We start from the raw sequence: 15696 nt of genomic DNA on the forward strand, positions 1-15696 counted from the left end.
GCATTCAAGGAACAATAATAGAATTGAGTGGGGACAGGATCAACTTGAAGAAATTGCAAAAAGAGTATCGGGCACTGAATACAGAAATTTTGGTTTGAATCTCAAGCCTTTAGTTTTTCAGTCTACCACTTTCCCAACTGAACTCTTTCAGATACCACAATGCGAATTATAGCTGACCAACATAAGACAACAGCTGAGACATCATAGGTTGGCTGATTGTGATAGTGAACACTATTGTGCAGGAGCTTCTGTATTAAGATTTCATTTTCAGTTTGAAGCAAACATTATTCTTATTTTTTTTGTTTGACTTCAGGGTTAACCTTTTAGCAGACCTGTAAGCAAAAGCATTCCTGCTTTATTATATTTTGTTTCTTTCAAGCATCCTGTATGTACAACTGCATTATCAATGTCCTTCTGTTTTTTTAAAGATAGTAGCATGTAACATGAGATAATTGGATGCTATTTTTACCAATTTGAATGATCTTTTAGAGATTTCGTCATAGACTTAAAACTATAAGTAAATGCTTTTTCCACAAGTTAACCCTAATCAGGACTATGACCAAGGACATTCCAATCATGGCCATCCTATGTTATTATTCAAGGTGCAGAGCATTGGGAATCAAGTCATTCGATATATTCTGCCTTTCTTTGTGTGTGGTGATTCTAGATGGAAATTACTGTTGCATTTAGCATACTGAATAATCATGCAGAGCAGTGGTTCCCAAATTCTTCACAACTAATGATTCCTTTCATAAAAAAATTGAATTTTCTCGAAAACCCCAAGATTTTGAAAGGTTTATTTACTTAATAGATATTGAGCTTAGCTTGCACAATCCGGGTACTATGTTTTTGGATGCTAAGTGTCTCTGTAGAGCTCAAGCAGAAAACTATTGATGCAGACAGTTCCTCAACATCAAACCAGATCATTTCATTTAAGTTGTACCATGAGTGCGGTAATGTCCAATTTACACCTACCCCTCCTTGAAGATATAAGACATTTGGTTTAGACAAATTACATTCTTATAAGTATCTGCAATGGTATCTCGTTTTGTTTGACATCTTCATCATCGTCCTCCTTGATTAACATAAACTATCCATACTGGCACGAGTAGGATGATTTGGCAGGATCCATCAGGTGTGGAAAATGAATTGTGCACCTATATCTATTTTAGCATGGTGTCTATGGCTGGACATCCGTCATAATGGCATCCACTTTACATCCCAGCATGTACCATTTAGCCTTGCACTCAACATCATTAGCGTCATAGTCATTACCATCATCATCATCATCATTTCCTCCTTCACCACCATCTTCATTATTGCCAGTGGCAACATCATCATTGTCATTGACATCAATATAACCATCATTATCATCATCAACATTGAATATTAGATATTCCTTGCTGTTATGAGTCAGACAGTTTTCCTTCAGTAGAGCTTTAGAAAGAGATGTTAGTTGACTCTTATGATATGGAGATTCAGTGTACAGTTTCTAAAACTCAGGCAACCATTGGAAATTTAGCCCAGCATTCTATGACATTTTCTACCTTTCTACTTATTAATTTTACAATGTTACTGAAAACTTGCAAAGAATTTATCATTGTCTTCTCTTCTGAAGGTTGATGAAGGCCAGAAGCCCATGCGACCTTATCAAAAGATCGATATGTTGAAGCAGTTCCTTGTCCATGACCAGCATGTACTTAGATTCTACTGTCTCTGGGATGACTCGGATGCAATGTTTGGTGACCCACACAAGATGGTGCTTCTCTACTTCCTCTCTGATGACACAATAGAAATCCATGAAGACATCCTGCCTAACAGTGGCCGTGACCAAATTTCAGTTTTCATCAAAAGAGGGAAATTACCAAAAGTAAATATATTTTGTGCTTTTCTTCTTCAACAAAATTTGGTTATTTCAAACAATTTTCTACTGCATCATCTGCTAAACCTCTGTGTTGCTGGGATGTGTACAGCTTTGTGTGTTCTTTTTTGGCTGTTAGGAGCAGTGCAAATGCTTCCCAGTATTGTATTGCATCTTTTGTTATGGAGTCTGATGCAGTCTTTGGTTGTATTAGCATTTGTGCTGTATGTGTAATGCATTGGGTACGTGGCCAGATGGTGCTTGTTTATTTTCTTTGAAACTTGGTCTATTTTAGTTTGAGGCATTTTCCCCTTTCACAGAATATATATCACCAGATATTTGCAAGAGTTCTTTCCAAAATTGTTTCCCTTATAACAGTATTTCTTCTTCTCCATATTTGATATACTTGTTTTATTATTCATGTGTGTTTTGGGTATAGCTTGGCAGTGTAGAATGCATTTCATACTTCATATATAGTCGTCATCTGTCCACTGTTATCTTTTGGTTTGTTTTGCTCTTGTGCAGTGTTAAGTTTTTAGCACAACACCATCTCTAGAAATGTGCTATGGCTTCTTTTGTATCTTGATTGCCCGAGGCTCACAAATCAAAATTCACCTATTTGTTTTCTTACTTTTATTACTGAGCATATCTGCTTTTTTCTCTCTGTTTAAGATGAGATATGCTGCATCTTATATTCATTAATTCTCTCTTAAGTTGTTTAAACACCGTGTTCTATGTTGTCTTGTTCATATGTGAAAGATTGTATGTGTATGTGTGTGAACTGTATAAACATTACATTTGTGTTTATGTTTAAAAATGTAAATACATATATGATTATTATTTGTACTTGCATTTCTTTTTTTGTTTTTTAATAGGGATGTCATATTTTCATCTATTGCTTCATTTTGTACATCACACATTTCACTTAAGGAACAATCAATAACAAGTTGACAAAAGTTCCTCACTATTTCCTCTCCTGTTCCTTACATAGACAAAACTTTCTTGAAAATCCTTGCTGTACCAAGGAGTGCTGTTGTTTGCATGACTTGTGACTTTGCATCAGTAAAGATTTTATTTACACACTCCTCAAAACTGCCTGATATGCATCCCAATGCTCCCATCTTCGCTGAAATCATTAAGACTAGACAACACAAGATGATATGGTCCGCTGTCTCATTGTGCTGGTTGCACATTCTGCATTTTGTGTTAGAGCCTGTTTTCATTATTTTGCTTCTATAATTGTTTGTAGTCAGGCATTAATCTTGTGCAGCGAGAAGCAATCGTGTTTCTGCTTTTAGTCTAGCAAATTTAAGCTGCTTTTATTGTCTTTTACTTAAGCTCACTTCCTCTCTGTCAAGCCTTATAAGTTATTTGCCACGGAGTGGTTTTTATCTTCATTTCTCTTTCAATCATCATCATCATCATCATTGTTTAACGTCCGCTTTCCATGCTAGCATGGGTTGGACGATTTGACTGAGGACTGGTGAAACCGGATGGCAACACCAGGCTCCAATCTGTTGTTTCTTGTCTCTTTGACCATCTCTGCTGTGATATCATCTGCGGTCAGTGTATCAGTGTGGTTTGTTTCTGTTTTGTATTCTGTTGCCTCTTGTGTTACCTTATTACATGCAGTAGTCTTCCACTCTTTGTTTCAAAGTACTTTCCTAGTCCAACTGTTGTTATTTTATAACTCTCTATCTGTATTAGACCACAGTCTCCTGAGCAGGGTAGATACATTGTCTGCATCTGCTTTGGGGTGGTCATTTTGGTACACTGGTTAAGTTTTCTGTTTTTTCTGCCTAGGGTTCTCAATTCACTGATATTCTATTTTATTATGTTAAAGCTGTACTTTATGACTGGTATGGCTAGCGTGTTTATCCCTGTTATTTTATTTTTAGCATTAAGCTCAGTGTTTAATACTACTTTAACTCTTCTAAAATACTCTCCTAATTTTCTATTTCATTTCTGTGTTGTATTTTAGCTGTTTTGTCTGTTCCTAGATATTTGTATGAGTGATTATGGTCTAATTCTCTTATTTATGTGTCTATGTTGAGAGCAGTATTTTCAAGGTTGATTACTTCGTCTCTTCTCAATGTGACTTCAGCACATTTGTCCAGCCCCATGATCATTCTGATGTCCTTGCTAAAACAATGGAAAATTTTGACAAGGTTTCTTTGGTGTTTTAGTGAAAATTTTAAGGTCATCCATGTACAGGAGATGGTTTATTGTTTGTCTATACCACCTATAAACTTAGCAGGGTTAGAGAAAGGCAGCAAAGCAAGGGTGACAGTGAGTCTCCCTGTAAAATACCCTTTCTGATGGGTATAGGGTAGGTTTTAATGACTTCTGAGTCATTTTTTAATGTTATAATACTTTTCCACTTTGCCATTACATGTTTGATATATTTTAGTAGTAGTGTAGATAACTTATTATCATTTATGGTTTCCTTTCATTATAACTTTATTTCAGCTGCCTTTGTACTGTTGACCTCCTCCAGAGGCCAAGCGTAGCAAGGGCACTTTTGTTTTGCTCTGAATGCTAAAATCATCACCGTTGTGTTGTTACTATTAATAGTAGTGGTATTTTTAAGGAGGTGATATGTCAGAATTGTTAATTTATCAGATGTAATACTTAATGAACATTTTACCTGTCTTTATGTTCTGATTTCAAATTTTGCTGAGGTCACTTTGGCCTTTCATCCTTTCAGGGACTATAATTATCAGCTGAGCACTGAGGTTGGTGCAGTCAACTAATCCTCTCATCCAAAATTTCAGGCCATGTGCCTATGGTTGATGGGATTATTATTATTTCATATATGACAACTGATTAGACTGTAACAAAAGATTCCTACCATTTGGCTACAATAAGTAGGATATGAACTCAGGATTTAAGATGCCAGAACAAATACTATAAGATTAGTTCAAGGCTATTATAGAAGACACTTGCCAAGAACTATATGGTTGAGAAGCAAACTTGTTGCCACACAGCCATACCTGTGCCTCCATCTTAAATGGGAAGTTCTCCAAAGACAAAACATGATAGTAGCTAGTATATTTATGTCCAAATCTACTGAAATGTATTGACAATGAATAGGCGTGTCATTGCTCTGATTCTTGCTGTTAATTGTGCACATGACAAAATTAATCAATTATATTCCTTTATTCAGGTACCTGATGGTCTGCCTCTCCATGGTCAAAAGGTTGACCGAACAGTCTTAAATGTTTTTGGCTCAATGCATTCTAAAGGACGTTACATTCTGGACAACTTAAAGGTAATAAGTGTGAAGGTAGTTCTTTGTTTTTGTATCTTAATTGAGTATCTACATATAGAAGTGGAGTACTAACGAATAAGGCTAAATATAATGGTGGTTGCTTTTACATGGCACCAGCATGTGTGCTTTTACATGGATAGCACAAGCACAAACGAGCCTGCATCACTAAGATTTGTATGTATGTACGTGTATATATGTATATATATATATATACACATACATATACTGTGTGTGTGTGTGTGTATTATCATTGTTGTTGTCAACACCACTTGTCAGAGTTTGGTTCATTTGAAGCTTCACTGATGCTTAAATTTGGCATTAATCCAATGGCGCAGTTGGCAAGGGAACTATTTGGTACTCCTCTTCAGCAACACACCTGCTCCAATCCCTCTATAATACTATTGTCCTTTAAGATAAGGCATAAAGACACCTCTTTCAATATTATACCACAACTCAAATTTAGAGTCTTATTTTGTAAGTTGGTGACCTCACAAACATTGCTGCCATATAAAAAGCATCTATTACACTGTAAATTGATTGACGTTTGGAAAGGCCTCCAGCCATACAATCTATGTTTGTTTGTTTGTATGTATATACTTATTCAGTTTTATTTCAAGATTTTTTACCAATAAAGAAAGAGCAAGTTTCTAACCTTGATCCAAACATCCTTCACTGGAATTTGAATAACATCAACAAGGTGTTTTTGTGTGTATGTATGTATATATATATATATATATATATAATTCAAATATAGGATAAAATCTTTAGAAGAATTTATTAAGTAGTTAGCATGAAAGAAACCTCATAAAGGAAAAATCCATTAATTATTCCCAATAAATATATTTATTTATATTAAGAGCATTACTATACATAAATGCCTCAAGCTAGGAGGGACTCACTTCAATTACTCCGATCTAATCAAGCAGTCCAAATGTTGGTATGAGTACTGGCACTGCAAACACATTGTAGACCACTGTTTTATTGAAAGCAGAGACGTCTGAGATCTATATTTTCTTTATTTGGCTGTAATTTTCTTTTGTGACAGGTGTTTTGTTACAGGTGCCATTGTAAAATGTGTTTTCATCCACCACTAGATACCTATAACATTACTCATCAGATATAGGGAATACATTTAAGCCATTGATGGAAATGTAGCTAGTCTGGTTTACCGTTTTCTCTCTTTTCACAACCATATAGCAACATTTAATCTGACCACACCCCAGAACTATATCCTATGAGAATGTTGTAACCAAGTAAAAGTCTCTTTTTCATCTCATGCATATTCTTTGAAGCCATCCACGAAGGAACAGAGTGCTATTTTGGTATTTCTGTTTCCTTGTAAACCAGTGAGATATCCTTCAGAATTCCTTAAAAAGCTTTCAGAAGATATAAACAGCATCACAGAGAGGCTATCCCCTTCGAATATGCCTCTGCAATACTTTATTTTACTAATGGTAATACAATCACTCTTTGTATTTAATTTCAGGTTGGCTATACCTTCAACTATGCTCGCTGGAACTTTAGCAAGTTAAAGGGCTTCTAACATCAATGCATGGGGGACAGAGTCAAAGGTTTTCTTGTAGTCCATCCACATTGAAACCAGGTTCCTGCACCTCTGACATTACAGTTTTGTTTCTTAACAATTGTTTGACAATTGATTGTACACATTGCTGTACCATCAATGTGGACTAATGAAGTAGCCTTTATATGGTTGCCTGATCTGCTAGGAACAGCAGCCAAGCTCTTCCAAATTGCCTCCCCTCCCCATTTCTTTGAGAATGGATACAGTAGATAACATGGTCAAGGATTTACTATACATAGGAAAAAGATGGGATGGTCACAGGCGGAATGTTTGGAATTATAGGTTTGCATGATCAAAGCTAAACTAAAAATGAAGACAACTAAAGCTAACCCTATTCACCGAAACCCCATTGATGCATCCTTTTTTATAGATAACAGTAGAAATGACAGAAAAGAAACAACATGTCTGTAGACTAATGGCTGTACAAATAATGAGAAAAAAAGCTTTAGTGTTGTTGTTGTGATTGTCATCTTAACTCTTTACATACTGACTTCAAATCCTATCAGTCAAAGTTGCTATTTGTCCTTTTGGGGTCAATAGAATGGTTGGTTGATTGATAAAATGTTAGACCAAATACCTTGTAGTATTTGTTTTGGTTTTCAACACATTGAATTCATCAGTGAACACAGTGGTGTGCAGAGTGGAGAATTTCTGCAGGCTTTCTATAGACAAAAAATTACCCAATACTGCAAAATGTACATGAGCTTTCCTTCTACAGAAATCTCATGAACAATAATCCATGAATGGCTTCAAATATGTTGTTGGTGTTTAGTCCCATATAAACCCAAAGTGAGTAGAACTATATGGAAAGCATTTCCAGTTATAGTCTTCTAATCTTATTTGCAGACAATGTATGGTCAAGAAGTTCACATTACAACCCCACAACTTTACTTTCAGTCCCACTGTGTGGTACCTTAGCTATCTTCTACTATAGTTTTGAGTTGACCAAACCCTTGTAACAGGATTTGACAGACAGGAACTAAAAGAAGCCAGTAGTACACACACACACACACATTTATGTATGTGTGTGTATTTGTGTCTCAATGTCTTGACATTGCATAATAGTTGTTAGTAAATATCACCACCATACAAGCAGTCTCATTCACTTCCGGTCTTCCTTGCAAACAGATCTGCCAAACGAGAAGTATTAAATTACTAGGAACCAGGTGATGGTTGTCAATGATAAAGGCATCTAACTGTAGAAAATTTGCCTCAGTAAATTCCCTTTACCTATCTCCCAGGCAAATATAGGAATGTGGTTTAAACTGTTGTGAGGCTGCTAATTCTAAAATGTCAAGTGATCCCATACAGGGTTCTTCAATGGCTCCATTTTTATATGTTATTGTTTTTGCTGTTGTTGCTGTTTAACTCCAACTTGAATTCTCCTTCTTTTCCAGCGCTAGTTAGAAATACATTATTCACAGTATCTTTCACTTTTTCCATAATAGTAAGATGTGATTCAAGAGAGATGTTGTTATCATTTCTAGCAGGCTGACCGACCGTGTTGTCTAGTAAGTGATGTATTTCCTTTAAAATGTAATTTTTGATGACTGATTTCATCATCCAGACAGGTGAACCTGATATGTCTTACTATCATGCCTCTGATCTTCGTCTTGGAAATATTATCAATGTCTATAGTCGACCGTTCCTGCTTTGTGACTGTGATGGCTTCACAAAGGAATATTACAAAACCAATTATGGAATTGGTAAGTGATTTACTTTCGTTTGTGTCAAATGTCATGAAATTTAAATAAAAGTGGGATTTAGCTAGATTTGCGAATCTCTCATGTGTGCATTAGTATGTATATAGGCATATGTTTATATATATATATATATATATATATATATTATGATTTTTTAATGTTCATGTTGGTAACAACCATACCAGCATGGAGAGTATATGCTAAATGATGTTATACAATAAAACTATCCTTATGTTACTAAGTTAAATTTGTTTTATCTAAACAAAAAATAGACACATGTCTCAGAATTGGTAAATATCCATGTGAGGTGTATACCACATGGAAGATTCAAAGGTGTTAAGACACAGAAGGCTCAATCATGCATAATACATACATATATGCAGTTGGGGTTTTGATTATAAACTTCTGCATTCAATTCCTGGACCAGACAGTACATTGTTAACTTGATATTTGACTAGAATTTTGAATGTTTAACATCATTTATACATTAAAGAACAATTCCAACTTCAAAGAGCTACTCTATCATCTTATTCTGATGGATAAGAATACAGTCTATGAGAAGTGACATCCTCCAGTTGTTGTTTACATGGGGGTAACCAAAAGAAGCCAGAATTATTTTGCAATATTATTTTCTTTTCTTAGTTTTAAATGTTTACAATGTCATCACCTCCAAAGTTCTCTCCATTTGAAGCAATGCATCGGTTCAGATGTTTTCCACTCTTGCAAAGTGACGCCTTTCAACGCCTCTGTCATTTTTCCCCCTTCATCTCTTCCGCATCTGCAAAACGTTTTCCTTTAAGGACTTTTTTCATTCAGGGGAACAGAAAATTTTGCAGAGAGCAAGATCGGCTGGAAAGGGAGGGTGGGTAAGCAATGGCCCAGTGGTTAGGGCAGCGGACTCGCGGTCATAGGATCGCGGTTTCGATTCCCAGACCTGGCGTTGTGAGTGTTTATTGAGCGAAAACACCTAAAAGTTCCACGAGGCTCTGGCAGGTGATAAGCCTATATGGCTAATTAATGAAATAAAGCAGGGTCATGCCATTTAGGGTCAAAAATTGTCCCGTACTCAAGGCAGTGCGCACAACCACATTGTCATGATGAAACCACCACTCACCACTTTTCCACAAATCAGGGCATTTTGTCTCACTGCATCTAGTAGATGCTTCAGAACTGCAAACTAAAATGTCTGGTTAACAGTTTAATCAGATGGGACAAATTCAGTGTGGACAATTCCTTTTGCATTCATAAAACAAATCAGTATCATCTTCGCTTGACACACTTTTTGGGGGTTTGGTAGCATTGAATGCTCACATTGGCTTGATTGCTGCTTCATTTCCAGGTTGTAGCCAAAACACCACCTTTTGTCACCAGTGAAAACCTTTAAGTAAAGGTCCAGATTAACTTCCAACTGTTCTTGCAGTTTATGACATGCATTCAGTTTTGTCTGCTTTTAATCTTCCTCGAGCAAGTGAAGGACAAATTTTGTTGCAACTCTTTTCATTAATAATTCCTAGCTCAAAAATTTGTTGGCAAAGCTCCATAACACCCCAGTCATATCAACCACTTCATTGACTGTTCGGTGATGGCTGTCCAAGATCAGTTCAGGAATTTTCATGTTTTCATTCGTTTGGGAGGTCAACAATCGCCCTGAACACAGTTGGTCTTCAAGTGATAAGTGACCATTCCTAAAGCGTGAAAACCACTCATAAACCTGTGTTTTGCTCATGATAGCAGTGTCCTTGTAAACTGTTTGAAGCATGACAACTGATTTGGCTGCTGTTTTCCCCAGCAGAAAACAGAATTTCATGGAAGCACAGTGTTCCTTCATTTCAGCCATCACAAAAATTGATGAACAGAGGAGAAGCACTGCAATACAGTCACATTGCATCACAGTATGACCTCATGGGATGCTACCAGTCAGCAGGCTGATGCCTGAGGGCCCCATCAAGTGGCTTCTAGCTGTGGAAGCCTGAACTCCAACAGGCTTGGTCCACAGAAAATGTTTCTAGTTATTTTTGAGTAGCCCCTCGTATTCCTCTACTTTATCCCTGATTGAACTAGCATTCCACTATTACCTTACTGTTTTTATAATCATTTACGACCACATTATTCATTGTATCCTCCCTATTTCTTAAGATGATAGTGAGTTCCAAGAATTTGGTTGTTATTTGTAGCAGGTTAAGATCAAATATTCACACAGAGATTTCTTCAGTTTCTCATGATCCAGTTTATTCACTAGAGGAACTTAGCCAATGTAGATTAAAATGTTCTATGTAAAGCAACAACACAATGCCTGAAGCAGATAGGTGCTATTAGGTCATCAACTATGAAATTTGTAGTAAGGTATACGGTAAGCTTTGACAGTTGCTCATTTTGTGCCATTATTATATTTTGACAATCTTTATTTTTGGTTAGAAAGCTGACACATCTATTTCTTTATTCTAACTCGTTTTGCACTTTACAAAGTATTTATAAATCATTTTTTGCTGTTTTTGGCTTAGAGGTGGATAAATCAGAAATTCATACAGTTTTGAAATATAAGTGTTTTCTTGGAAATACAGCATTGCAGACAGCCTGGTATATTAATGGAGTATGTCGTTCTAATGTTATTACACAGCAGACAGTATCAAATCAGTTTGCAAAATTTTGTTCTGGTAACTTCGACCTCACAAATGAGCAATGCAGTTGACCAGAAACAAAAGTGGATAATGACAAACTGAAAGTCACCGTCGAGTCAGATCTATCTTAAAGTGTCCCTGAATTATCATTGTTGTTTGGTGTTAGCAAGCAAACAGTATTTACTCACCTAATTCAAATAGATAAAGTGAAACAGTAGGATAGGTGGGTTCCACATGAACTCAGTGAAAATTAGAAACAGCAACGTTTGGAAGCCAGCATTATGCTACTTTCTCGTCACAAAAAATTAATCATTTTTAAATCGAATTGTAATGTGATGAGAAATGGATCCTATACAACAACTGTCAACGTTCAGCACAATGGTTGGACAAAGATATGTGACCAAAACAGTCCAAAAAGCAAAATTCATCAAAAGAAGCTGGTGGTCTGGTGCAGGTGTGATCCATTATGATTTCATTAAACCTGGCTCATCAATCATGGCCATAGTATACTGCAGACAACTGGACCGAATGATGCAGAAATTTAAAAAAAAAAAAAAAAAAAAAAAAGATCCACTCCTATTTAATTGCAAGACAACACCAGACCACACATGGTAAAAATGTCATTGGTGAAAATACAGTTCTCCATCATCCACCGTACTCACCTGATCTTGCCCCTACTGACTACCACTTCTTTTTAATGGGAAAATAATTAATTCCAATGATGCTGTAAAACAGGCCTTCCAAGATTTTATTCACTCTCGATTGCCAGGCTTTTAAATATCCAGGCTAAACAAGCTAATCCTGAAATGGCAAAAGTGTATTGACAATATGGGTGCATAATTTGATGAATAAAACTATTCCTTATGTTTATAAAACATTAGCAAACTTTTTCTCTTTTCTACAAATTTCAGAATTGATGACCTAATAATTTCTTGTGAATAGTAAATCTAAAAATTTTATCACATGTATTAGGCATTAAATTACGACAGTTAAGATTGACCAGATTATCAAGTATCTGTTCTACAAGACAGTTAAGTGAGCAAAGACAATGTTAAGTAAATTACTTTGTGGATCAGAAGTCACAGATTTTAAACAAAAAGGCTAATACTTCACTACCACTTCATCTTTTCATTTAAACTAATAATATTTTCTTTCTCTACCCTACCTATGTTGAGTGTCTTCACTTTCCTTTTCATTACAAAAAACATCAATATTCACAGAAAATTTTACACCAATTAAACACACAAAGGAAGTCAATGCACCCTTAAAAATGGCTCTACCACCTTACAATGGTTTTGGAAGCGAAGAAGACTCCCTTAGTAATTGTCGATCTATCATTCCAAAAGTTCCACAGAAAGATTTCCTTAAATTCATGAAGTATGACAGATCAGGGTTCAACAGCAATATTCTACGGTTCCTCGCCAAACTGAAAATACCTGTTGTTTCTGCAGATAAAAACAGGGATTTCATTATCAGTTATTATCTATCAGATGATACTATATCTGTCTTTGAGCCTGTAATCAAGAACTCTGGTAAAGTATTTTGCCTGTTTTTAAATCCTCTTTGCCTTTTATATTTTGTGTGTGCATTGTCTGAATTTGTTACTGTAATATTGTTATTGTGGATGTGTTGTTGTTGTTGTTGTCATTGTTTAGTTATAGATCATCTTTGATCAAGCATTTTACAGCTGTGATCATAACCATTTTCTACTTCTAGATATAAAGTATCTACAACAACATCATCAATGAAAATATGATTTGATGGTAAATGAGCTGAAATTTCTTGAGAGTTGAGAGTAAATATAAGATCCTGTTGACTCAGGCTTTTTTTTTTTAATCAGACTCTTACATTGACTCTGATTAGACATTCCAGCTATGGCCATATTATTCTTTTAAATAACAGTAATTTCCTTTTAGTATATATAGAACTACGTTGCACATATCCATTTTTTAAAATAGATAGTAGAGTATGACTTGAGTGAGATGCAGCTGCTATTTTTAGCAGGCCTTGTAACTGTGGAGAATCTTTAAGAGGTGCCTTGTCCAAATTTTATACGGATGTTTACCTCTTAATGTTGACTTATAGATATCAAAGGTCAAGCACATGGACCTCACACTTGAAATGACCACAAAGTTCATGGCTCTGTCCCTGCTCTCCCTTATCTAAATTTTTCAATATCTTTTCCCCTGTATCTCTGTTTTATTGTTAGTAGTTTGTATTATTCCATACATCATCCATTTTTCCATACATTATCAGATATACCTCATTTATCAATATCTCCTCATGTCATAGCTTTGTGATGTTCTTCTACCCTTGTTTTGAGGTGGGTGGGGTGGGGGGGGGCATGTTTCGCCTTTGTACAACCTACCACAGCTTCATGGGATGGAGCTGATGCAATCTTTTGGCTATATTCTCTTACTTGAAGGAGATATTTGTGAAGTGTTGTATTACTCTTGAGAAGTGTTGTATTATTTTACCCTCAAAATAAGGGCAGAGGAACATCGCAGAGCTATGACAGGAGGAGATGTTGAAAGATCAGGTATAGCTGATCATATATCGAAAAATGGAGACCACCTCCTCCTATGAGATGAAGTTAAAATAATAGAGAACACCACTGAAAAACACAAAAACTAAAAGAGGCAGCACATATGCTACGGCATAACTTCCTAATTAGACCTAGTGCAGATAGGAGTAGCATATGGGAACCAGTATTAAGGGAGGGTCGGAAAATATTAGATTTATAAGCCCTAAAATTCACTCCATAATCGCCCATGGGTATATGGTGTATTGGTTAAGAGCACAGGCCAATAACCCCAAGATTCCGAGTTCGATTCCAGGCAGTGACCTGAATAATAATAATAATAATATCAAAAAAATACCTTAGGAATGAGAACCGAAGTTCGAAATTCCCCTAGGTCAAGAGTACATCAGCCAAAACATTGTGATAACAACAAACAAGATGAGGACAAATGTCCATCAAATGTAATTAATGTACAATAATTCCTCATCTCTCAAATATACAATTGTACTGGGGTTAAAGTAATCAAATTACCCTGTCCCATAAAATTTCAGGCCTTGTGCCTATAATAGAGAGGATTGTTATTGTTAAGGCTATAAGCTGGCAGAATTATTAGACTATCTTATATATGTGATGAAATTTACCAAGGAGGACATCATCCTGGTGATGAGGACATATATGGAGTATTCAATTTTTAACAATGACCAGTAATGTATCCCTGAAACAGCTGTGAATGAAACATCCTCCTATTTTTGGGATCCTATTTTATTTATGTTTTCCCTTATATCTACTGTTATTTCTATCTTATTTTATATATGTATAAGTGATTTTTAGTCGATTTAGGTGATTTGCTATTTTAAAGGTTGATGTTTTTATTCAAATTTATCAATCTCTCATTCATTTTGCACCTCCTATATTTATCATGCATAATGCCTTACATGTAAATTTTATTTGTATGTAATTTTATATGTATTTTTATATATTATCATTTTTCGCCTATATTTTAATGTATGTTTGGTTTTATTCTTTATAACATTGGAGAATCTTTACACCTCTTCATGCATGATTGATGTTGATATGTATAGATATATATGACTCAACTAATTTGATTAAATATTTTCATCTATCATCATCATCATTTTATGTCCATTTTCCATGCTGACATGAGTTGGACGGTTCAACTGGTTCTGGTAAGCCAGGAGGCTACACCAGACTCCAGTCTGATCTGGCAGTGTTGCCATTTATTATTGTTATATTTTCATTCACCCCCAAGGGTGGTTGACTGGCAGAATCATTAAAGCATAAAATAAAAATCTCTTGTAATATATCATTTAACTGGAGCTTATCATATTTCATATGTGTATTTCGTGTGCAAGATTCTTGATGTGGATACGCATGTTGAAATAAATACAATTAAACCTTGGGAGAGGCATTATGCCGGTAATAAAGGACTGAACCAGTGCGTGTGTTTATTACCGGCATAATGCCTCTCCCAAGGTTTAATTGTATATCATTTGGCATTTTATGTTATGAGATCTGTTCCTGCCAAAGCAAAATTTGCTTTTCATCTTTCTGGATCAATAAAATAAAGTATTAATCAGGTTCTTTCATTGATTTAAGCAACTGATCTACTTTCCTCAAAATTCTTAGCCTTGTGCTTCTCAAAGAAAAGCTATTTTATCTCCTTTTTCTCAATAATGTCAAGGTTTTGTTGGTGGCAAGTTTTTGGAGCGGAGTCGCATGAAAAAACATGAGCAAAAATTCAACACTGAACTCTCTAAGTATTATTTAGCAGAAGATTTGTTTGTTGGAAATACAGTGGAGTTTGTTAATCATCAGTTTCTTATAACAGACATCGATGAGTATACACTGAGGTTTATGGAAACAAGAGCTGATCAAGTAAGTGCATGTCTTTTATTTATTGCCAAAGAAGTTTCTTTGGCAACCATGTGGTTTTGGGTTCAGTTCCACCTTATAGCACCTTGGGCATATGCCTTATGTTTTTGCTTAGGTCTGACAAATACCTTGTAAGTGAATTTAGTGAACAGAAACTGTCAGAAGCCTGTTGTATATATACATATATATACATGTGTGTGTATGTATGTATGTCTGTATGTATGTATCTATATATATATATATATAT

The 15696-nt window shown here is 35.5% G+C and overlaps 1 protein-coding gene across 1 annotated transcript in view; it reads left to right on the top strand.

Moving 5' to 3' along the window:
• LOC106871294 (EF-hand domain-containing family member C2) overlaps positions 1-15696 on the top strand; it is a 31580-nt gene that overhangs the window by 1394 nt on the left and 14490 nt on the right. Inside the window, exons 3-7 of the mRNA XM_014917678.2 lie at positions 1619-1870; positions 5028-5132; positions 8282-8420; positions 12256-12567; positions 15259-15452. Coding sequence (XP_014773164.2) covers positions 1619-1870; positions 5028-5132; positions 8282-8420; positions 12256-12567; positions 15259-15452 — 1002 coding nt within the window. The remainder of the gene's footprint in view (positions 1-1618; positions 1871-5027; positions 5133-8281; positions 8421-12255; positions 12568-15258; positions 15453-15696) is intronic.

This window comes from Octopus bimaculoides, chromosome 19 (genome assembly GCF_001194135.2).
Source record: "Octopus bimaculoides isolate UCB-OBI-ISO-001 chromosome 19, ASM119413v2, whole genome shotgun sequence".
In the NCBI taxonomy this organism is placed as follows: domain Eukaryota; kingdom Metazoa; phylum Mollusca; class Cephalopoda; order Octopoda; family Octopodidae; genus Octopus; species Octopus bimaculoides.